This window comes from Adiantum capillus-veneris, chromosome 5 (assembly GCF_014529385.1).
Source record: "Adiantum capillus-veneris isolate H3 chromosome 5, ASM1452938v2, whole genome shotgun sequence".
Taxonomy (NCBI): domain Eukaryota; kingdom Viridiplantae; phylum Streptophyta; class Polypodiopsida; order Polypodiales; family Pteridaceae; genus Adiantum; species Adiantum capillus-veneris.
The window spans coordinates 146320116-146329703 of NC_140935.1; the positions used below are offsets into that span (position 1 = coordinate 146320116).

Sequence of the window (9588 nt, forward strand, 5' to 3'; positions counted from 1 at the left end):
CAACCCCGGACTTATTAGTCACTCCCACCCTTATCCCGTCGTGCATCGAGCGCACTCCCGTCTTCATCGCTTTGACTTACAGGACATCAACCATAAAGACCACTTGCAAGAAAAGGATCAAAGATTTTTCTAGCCACTGTTTTTCCAGAGATAGTGCAGTGCAGTGGTGGATTTCTATAGCTACCAAGCCACTCACTCCAAGGATTTGGCGAGTTTTCAAGATTTTTTTTTTCCCAAAGTTACATGCCTTCAAATGTCCTTTTTTGGAGTGCATCTTCTGGCAGAGTGGGGTATCCTGAAATGCTTGCCACGGAAACCCTAGCAGATTACCATTGGACATCTCGCAATAGGTGTCTCTTCTTGAGCTGATAACCTTGGAGGTCCAGTGTGATTGGTATATCTTATGAGGACAGAAAGGGCAAGAAGCGACCAAAGAACCAGAGACATGGAAAGAATAAGAAGAAAGCAAAGAAGCGCAGATCCCACCCCAGATCCCGACAATTTTGTGGTAGTTTTGACGAGGATTCGACCTCTTCTGAGATTTCGGACTCTGAGGACCAGATGTTTTATTCAAAGAGGAAGCATTTTTATAGAGAAAAGCAATACGACTTTCTCGAAGATAAGAACAAGAAGACCAAAAAATTCAAGAAGGGTGGACAAGCAGTCAAATTTGATACTTTTTCAGGGTTTAGAGATGCCCACAGAGCCCTTGCTTTTGTTCAGCAATTTGACATAGCTTTTTCTGAAGGGCGCTACTCAGAGCACTCAAAGATTAGAAGGGCGTCATCTTATCTGAAAGAAAAGGAAATGCACAGACATGGTGGTCCACTCTTCTCTTACGAAAAGGCTTATATTCAAGCGACTTTTTATTTCCTCTTGGCATGGCCGACTGGACGCACTCCGGACAGAGGGAGGTCCAACCTCTAGTGAAAGATGCAGATAAAGTCTTACCAACTTACAGAGCCTAGCCGAGAGGCCTAAATTAAAGAACTTGAAGCTCAAAGTTGTACCAACTTATGGTACCCCAGCCAAGGGGCCTAAAACCCTAAAGACCAGAAGCTTGCACTCTGAAAGACGGTTCCGTAATTCGCATTGACATGCTGACGTGGCAGATCGTACGGATGCTGAGTTACAAGCTGTACAGATTTCTGCAATTCACACTGGCAACTTTTGGGAGTAGATGCTTTTGGGTTTGCACTGCTTTTGATACAATGATTTTGGGGCTCTGCTTTTGAGCATCCTTTGTACAAATAAAAGAGCCCCTAGGGCCTCACTTTGCAGAGCATCTAGATGCAGAGTCTGAGAGAGAGGTCCCTTGAGAGCGGTACTTTGCAATGATTAATGATAAAAAACACCGAAAGGGGCGCCAGTCTTTGGGGTCAATACTTCTAGGCGCGGAACTTTGTCGTGCCGTGTCATATCTCTCTCTCTCTCTCTCTCTCTCTCTCTCTCTCTCTCTCTCTCTCTCTCTCTCTCTCTCTCTCTCTCTCTCTCTCTCTCTCTCTCTCTCTCTCTCTCTCTCTTAAAGTTGAAGTTTTTGTTCATGGACAAGCATCGACGAGTCTTGCAGTTGAAAGAGGATGATTGGGTGCTTTTACTGTTTGAGAAGGCATGCCTACGAAAAATGAAGGGTAAGGAGCAGCTTTTTCCAAAGTTGAGTATGCGATACTACGGCCCTTTTCAGATTCAAGAGAAAATCAATGCCGTATCCTTAAGATTTAAGTTACCAGATACTTGGAAGATTGACATTGCACTTCATGTGAGTCTATTGAGACCTTTCAAAGGTGAAGTGTCAGTGGATAGGGAGCCAGAGGAACAGTCCAAAGTGGAAGACAGAGGAGATTGTCATTCTAGAACAGGTCCTAACTCACAAGGAAAAGAAAGTGAAAGGTAAGCTGACACGCCGGTGTTTAGTCAAGTTCGGGAACTACCTGACTTTGGATCCAAAATGGATGGAGGAGGACCTAGTAGATACTCCTCAGATTTTAGAGCTTTACCTTGAAGTTTTTAGCCTAGTACCGACTATTCCAAGAGTTACCAAATCTCGTGCAGTGCGGAATGCGCAAGAGGGGAGTTTGTCACCAGGAGGTGTATTTTTCCTGTTGCCTTCCGTAAATAAGTATTAGATATATTTATTTTATTTTTACTTGTTTGTCCCAAAACCCTTGAAAAGGTGCAAGTGGACATTGCATGGCAGTGTGAAACGGCTGCAACCAAATGGGTTTCTCATATCGGGGATTTAGGTCAGTCAGACAGGGATTGCCCGGGCCAGTTAGCACTGAATTCTGATGAGTATGGAAGCTCGTGTGCGCCAAACTGGAATTTGGGCCACTCGTCAAGTCACTGCAACTTTATAAGTTGAAAGGGGCCAGTAATTAACCCACATTGTAGATGTTGGTCAAATGGTAGTCTTCAATGATGGTCAGGAGACCGATAGGGACGCCATGGAAGCATCACCTAAAATTTAGGGAACTGCTATTTTTGACCAGAAAATGTGTTCGCGTCATTAGCTCCGGAATGACAAGGGGAACATTCTATTGCTCTGCTGCCAAGTCAACTGACCCACCAGTTGAGATATTTTTAGCAGGGAAAGCCCAAACTCGGAAACTGGGCGACGTGTCAGCCTGTGAGCGATTCTGCCACTCTGGGAGGCAAAAACGAGCTGCATATCGACAAAGGGGACGCCATTTTCAGCCTCAGGTGGATTGTAGCAAGTACAGAAGCTATGGAATGCTTACCTTGCCCTCTATGCACAGTATAGTGACGGGAGTGATGCCCCGCACGCTACATACTGCTCTCTTTCTCCCCTACGTACAGTATGTTATGCCCCACTAGTGGGCTTCTCATTTGACCTATGTACAGTTCTGGGGGTTTATGCGCGTTTGCCAAGGCAAGAGCCTTCTGAAAAGGAACCGGATTAGCTAATTGCTAATCCCCCACAGGTACGCACAGTTCCATCACGAAAGATTGCGAGTTTGGAGAGTTTTCTCGCGTGAAAACTCGTCCAATTCACAGGGGAACTGTCCCATTGCGTGCAGGAGCCCTTGGGACACGTGTAGGCGTGTTCGCTCCGCTAAAAACGATCCGAAACAGGGAATTACAGCCTGCTGTGTTTTTCTGCAGGTTTAGGGTTTCGCACCTAAACTGCAAGGGAACATCGGGGGAGCCTCGTGAGAGCCTTGGGATGCGTGTACAGGCTTTTGGGCTCCCGGCAGTGAAAAACAGAGAATTACAGCCCGCTGAATTTTTGTGACAGCTCACCAGAAAGCTTCCAGATATCGAGGGAATCCGTCCTAGACAGGTGTTTTTGACCTACAGGGGTTTTTGCGCCGTTATGCTGTCGAAATCCGGTCGAAAACCTGCGTTTTCAGCCCTCGCCAGGTTTGGACAGCTTTGTGAAAGCTTGTGCTAAGTGGTCGGATCGTCTACCTTAATTTGAATAAAGAAATACCGAAAGGGGCACCAGTCTTTGGGGCCTACAGGGTGTCGGTCTTGTGTGCGCAGTGACATTCTAGTCGCTGGACGCAACTGTGTTCTCTTCCCTTCTCAGTGCTCTGTGTAAAGTTAACAGGTAATTGAAATAGTACCGCCCTCTACGTTGTACGGGCCGGTTATAAAGTTGCTCCACTCCTTTGTCACAGATTACCTCGATGGAATAAAGTCACTGATTCTTTTTAGATTTCAAGGATACTAACGAGCTGACAGTATTCTGTTGAATGATTTTTATGTAAAGGAGTACTTTGAAATGGGAATTCTTGAAATGAATTTGTTACATGTACTCTTTCATGTGTATATTGTTTGGGTGCATGCTTAAAAGAAAAAATGACTGCAACATTTCTGTCTTGTTCACCTAAGGGGTGATGTGGATATGATAATAACAAGATTTAGTCAATCAAGACATCTGACAGAGATTAGCTCGGTCTGGATGTGATTGCTAAATAGGTTACAATGATCAAGATTTGTATCTAAGACCCTCGAAAGAAATGTGATTGATTAGTGACCGATGTCTTTGTAGAAGTGCTAGATTGGTAGAGTCTGGTGCATGAGTACATAGAGTCAGTGTCTACCTAAGAAAGTTTTTGTCCTTTGGTTGTTTTTGTAGGTGTAATCGATGGCGATTACAATTCTTTCAACAGGGGGGGAGTATCACAAAGTGATGATGGGGAGAACTTTTGAGCACTGGCCGAGGGGACAAGAGAAATTCAAGAACTGAACCTAGAAGAACTTGCCGAGGGGCCTAACCCCAAAAATTCAAAAGCTTGAACTCTGAGGCAAATTTCCATAAAAGGCGCTAACATGCTAACGTGGCCAAATGTACGGATTGCTGATGTGGCAAGATTGTACGAAATTTTGATTTTTGCGTTGCTATGTTGAACTAGCCCATCCTATGGTCCCCAATACTATGTCAATCCTCTCTTCCGTCTCTTTTGTTTAAAGTTCATTTATTTTCAGCTCGTTGATTATTCATGTGCGCTCCTGTTTGTGACAGAAACTCGGCAAGGCGAAGTTGAAAGGGTGGAAAAACTCAACAAGTCGAAGCCAAAAGGGAAAAGGAGGATCAGTTTGCCGCCGTGGAAAAAGAACACATGGCTCTAGAGAGGGAACACAAAGCTCAACGCATAGCGGCTGAAGAAAAGATAAGGGGTTGATATTTGAATGCCTAACCTATGGATTAGGTTAGGCTTGAAATTCATTAACGTGGTTCGCAATTAGTGCCTTTCATGATTACACTATACTAATGCTAACACACAAAGTGTAGAGACAAGATTAATGCAAAGGAATCATGGATTAACTATCATGCCAAAGGTTACACAAGAGTCTGTGAGCATTGGTTCTTATACACTGCAGTTGCCTTATATAGCACTCATGGAGAGGTAGGCTTGTGACATCATCGTTCTCAAGGATAACTAGGAGGGATGCTTCTATGCTTTGCTACTTTTGGAGTAGGACCATATGACCCTCCATGTGCCATCATGTGCTATGTGTAAGGGGCAGCGGAAGTGAATGTTGAACTTTGCTCAAGATGAGAGCTCCGAACTGTGCTCAAGGGTTCCTTTTACTTACGGAAGGGAGAGCCTTCCGTTCCTTTAGTCAGAGAGTGCAATGGACACAAACAAAGTGAATGGACACTGTGAATGAAGGTGCTGAGACTGAGAGATAGACAGAGAAGAGAATACGACACCAGAACGTTGTCAAACCCTCCTCCAAAGGCCCCACTCTCTATGGCGAGAGTGGTCTACTATTATGGTACAAAATGCTGATGCAAAACTAAGGGATGCTATGTGGAGGCCGACGGTGGTGCCGACAATGACGAGACTAGGGCTGAAAACTGAATGCTTGGGAATGCTTGCGAATCTGCAATCGTCTTGCTGTCTTGCTGCTGTTTCTATTCGCTAAATCTGCTTGCTGAAAAACGTTGGCCTAATGGGGCTGAAAACGCTGAATCAGGACCTGCAAAAACGTTGTATCTGAGGGCTGAAATCGTTGACTGTTGCTGTACCAAAACGCTAGTCATGCTGAAGTTAAACACTGGTCATGCTGGTCCTTTGCTTGCTGAAATCCCCTGCTGAAATCCCCTGCTGAAAACGCTGGCCTGAGGTCGCTAGCATGCATGAGGGAATCGTTGATCTATGGGCTGAAATTGCCAGGCCTTCAGGGAATGAAAACACTGGTGGTTCTTTGCTGAAAACGCTGGCTTTGCTGTAGGAAGAAAACGCCAGGGCTTCTTGCGGTTGGTGTTGAGAAGGTGCCTGTTGAGCAATGCTCCTGTTGCCTCTTCTCCAAAAAGTGCTAGCTCTGGTTTCCTTATATATTTCATTAGCAAAATTGCCCTACCTAGTTTCCAACAAAAGTCACTTAATAAATAAGTGAAAAATGTCAAAAATAGGGAAAATAGGTTTAATGCACTGGAAAATTCCCCTAATGGATTCTGATGGTAATGCTGATGATCATGTTGTGTGCAACCAGAGGATATGCATCTACTCTAAGTGTCTGGACATGCACGGTCAGCGAACAGACTCACAAAAGTGCCAGATCACTTCCTATTCTAGGTTGACTTGACTGACTGAACCCTGGTCATGCTGTAGCTTGTCCACGGACACATAGGGTTGGATGTGTCACAGTGACACTATGGCTCATACATCATGTATCATATCATGGGATAGGAGACTCATGTATCATACACCATGAGGGTGGAGAGGAGGTGCCCATGGGTAGGTCATTCCCTACAAATTCCCATTTGAACTACCATGTTGACTTTGTTGAGGCTTTCATTCACGTTTTGAAGAGATATATCTAATAAACCAGAAGGTTTGTGGTAGCATGGCTGCCCAGAAGCCAGATTTGATGATGGGGGGTACTCTAATGATTCATCTAGGGTTTGTTATGGTCCACTAATACATCATGGCGGGTCAACATGATCCATCACCGGGATCTCCACCATCTTTAAGCTGGTGGGCTCGGAGGAGGAAGTGGAGGCAAAGGAAATGGCTGAGACCTGACTATTCAGCTCGTGGCAAGTAAATTCAGGGCAGGCAAAGGCAAAGGCAAAGGCGGGCAGACCTTCAGGTGAAATAGGTTTCTCTAGGGTGGCTTTGGTAATCTCTCTCTCTCTCTCTCTCTCTCTCTCTCTCTCTCTCTCTCTCTCAGAGCACACAAACAGCAAACAATGGGAAACACTCTGAGCACATGACAAGGAAGCCACTCTTTACAAACACCAGCCAAACAATACTTTGAACTACCGCTATATCTCCTAGACAATGGTAGTTAACAATTTTCCAGTTGATTCCATGATCTGCTTGCGGAGCTAAGTTTTTCGCAGCAAGCATAGAAAAGGAAGTTTGGTGTTTGGGTCTGGGACTGCGAGCTCCATCAGAGGAGTTGGCCCTTTTGTCCAAACTTGATGCAATCTTTCTCAAATAGAACTAACAAAAATGAAAAATAAACAGCGAGAGTGCTCACCTCATCCTCAACCGCTTCTCCAATACTCATGACAGGGATGATAACTCTTAAACCTCCATGTCCCTCATCTGTTAACAATTTGGCTACAGTCTTGTGCATGGTAATAACCGCCAACTTGTCAGCAGAAAGGAGGTCAAGGTATGGAGCATAGCTTCTCCTGGCTCTTGTTTGCTCAGCAGTTATAGCCTTAGTGAGGGGCTCAAACCAGCTCAATAACAATGACTTCATGAGGGGGAGGCTAGGTGCGCGTTGGTTCTTGCACATTTGTGTAACTTGCTTCCTGTAATCTTCTGTAGCAAGCTGCCAAGCACGAGACTCTACTTTTAACTGTCTACTTCTTAATTTTCTACTTTCCTTCTTGGGGTCTTCCTGGGCTACAATAACTTCCTCCGTCTGTTTCTCGGTAGCTTGTGTATTCTCGCTGGGAAGGGTTTGTGAATTTAACCCTTCCATGCTTTCCTCCAAAGCTGAAACTTCTGATGGTGGATACAAGGCGGGAGCAGCTGGGACCTCCAAGAATGAAGGAGAGGAGAAAGGGGAAAATCGAACAAATTCCAATTCTGTCAATGATTGAACAGGAAAGGTGCCATTTTCCATCGCAATCTGGCCTTCTACGGGCTTAGATGAGATCTGATTTGCAATCATTGGTATCCCCCATAAAACAGTGTTCAAAGTTCCATGTACATCAGTAATTCGAGGTTGCGATGAATTACATTCACTGTAAGGAGTATGCAAGAATGGTGCTTCCTGGGGTTGATTATCCTCAAATGACAAAGCTAGAGCAGCAGAGTGAAGCTGTGCCCTAAAATCTGACCTTGCAGATAGACTTCCACCACTCACTTTCTGATTGCAAGTACTAAAAATTGAAGACGAGCAAGAAGCTAAACACCCACAATTGTGAGACCCTCTACTATGGACACCGAGCGGAAGCTGCTTGTAAACCCTTGAGCTCCCGTTGAGAACAAGAATTGCTTGTTTTTTAATTCTAAAGTCAGAAGCCAAGAGATGACTTTGGCAAGTACACAACGGAGCTTCAGTACAAAAGAGCCGTCGCTGTTGATAAGAACAAAGGGGTGCCCAAAATACGCGCTCCCTCTTGAGAATGGTGTTGCTTTGAAGTAAAGGGGAGCCTTCTGCTAGGGAGCAGGAAGGATGGAATTCTTGCTGTAAAGAGAGGGGACAGCGCTTCAAAACCCTAGAGGAAGAATTGGAGACAATGTTATTGGTGTCGGACAGCAAGCGGAAGGTGATCCTCCACATACCTCCCCCTGCCGCACTGGTTGAAAGAGCTAAGCTCTTCTTGCTCTCTCAACAGCAGGGACAATTGAGGAGGGGCGCCTGCACATAACATCGAACCCGCTTCACGCAGAAGCTCACGGCGGTGAGGCGACCACCCAAAAGAAATTGCGCAATGCAAACTTCCTAGCAAAAACCCAAAACCTCCCTCGTGACTAAGTGACACGGGCGGGATCTATGGTGAGGCGATTGTGGACCGTAGATCTTGGCGGCGGCGCCAAAAACAATCTAGGGTACCCTGGAATACTTTCGGTATCATCATCTTGCAAAGTAAATTACAATCCGCATCTTTCAAAAGAGCATGTAAGACGAAGTGGTTAGGACATGTGACTCGCATGACCCCAAGATCGCAAAATGGGGTACCCTAGATTGCTTTTTGTAATCTAAGGTAAAGTAATCTAGGGTACGTGCATCCCAGATCTACGACCCACCCTAGATCCCACCCTCCCATGCTCGTGTCACTTATTCTTGAGGCAAAACCTTCCTCTAGTTCACAGAAGCGCTACCATGAGGGAACTCCATAATTACGAAGAGAAAATGATACAAATATACCATAGACTAGGGTTTAAATCTAAAACTAGTGAATCTCGCGAGCTATAATCAATGTGAGGCACAAGAGCTTCACTTGCAGATTTGACAGCTTTGCTTTTTTGCATCTACGTTGCCCATTCACCCTGCCATGCCTTCTCGCCCATGGGAGACAACGACGGCTTGGATCTGAGTTGGGTTGGTAGGGGCGAAGGTTGCTTGGTCTGTTAGTGGTAGGTGTGGATCAACCTGTGGTAGCCCTTGGTCTTCATCTGGATGGTGTGAGGCTCACCTGCATAGCCCGGTCTCAGCTTGTTTGCGTCTCGATGGTTTTTTTACTTTCGTGATCGTGTCGGATTCTGTTCGGCAAATGTTATGGCTCCCTCGTGGCATGCCAGTGGCAGTGGCAACGACGTGGTGGCACCCCGAGCGACCCCTCAACGATGGGGTTGTGGGCCTCGCCCTCTCCGTTGAAAGGGCGGTGGTAATGCGTGTGCTAGTCTCCACCCAACCGTGCGATCTTATAGCCTCCCCCTGTCGTACACATTGTCCAGCCGTGCCGGTGGCCTTGCCCATAGGACCCATGTCCTTACATTACCCCCCCCCCCCCCCCCCCCCCCTTTTCGAGAATCGTTTTCGTCCTCGAAAACGAACGCAGGAAAACGTTTCTTAAGTGCGGATACATTCTCCCATGTAGAACCTTCTTCAGGTCTATCTAGCCATTTTACCAACACCTGTCGTCTGACATGATGTCTGGTGCGAAGCTCATGAGAATCCAAAATCTTTTTGGGCTCATGAGGAATG

At 45.8% G+C, this 9588-nt stretch overlaps 1 protein-coding gene across 1 annotated transcript in view; it reads right to left on the reverse strand.

The window, feature by feature from the left end:
• Window positions 1-8326, reverse strand: part of LOC147458243 (DNA-directed RNA polymerase 1B, mitochondrial-like) — a 67327-nt gene extending 59001 nt beyond the window's left edge. Inside the window, exons 1-2 of the mRNA XM_086512930.1 lie at window positions 8223-8326; window positions 6961-8155 (exon numbers count right to left, since the gene is read on the reverse strand). Coding sequence (XP_086369056.1) covers window positions 6961-8155; window positions 8223-8311 — 1284 coding nt within the window. The 5' untranslated portion in view covers window positions 8312-8326. The remainder of the gene's footprint in view (window positions 1-6960; window positions 8156-8222) is intronic.
• Between the last annotated feature and the right edge of the window lie 1262 nt (window positions 8327-9588).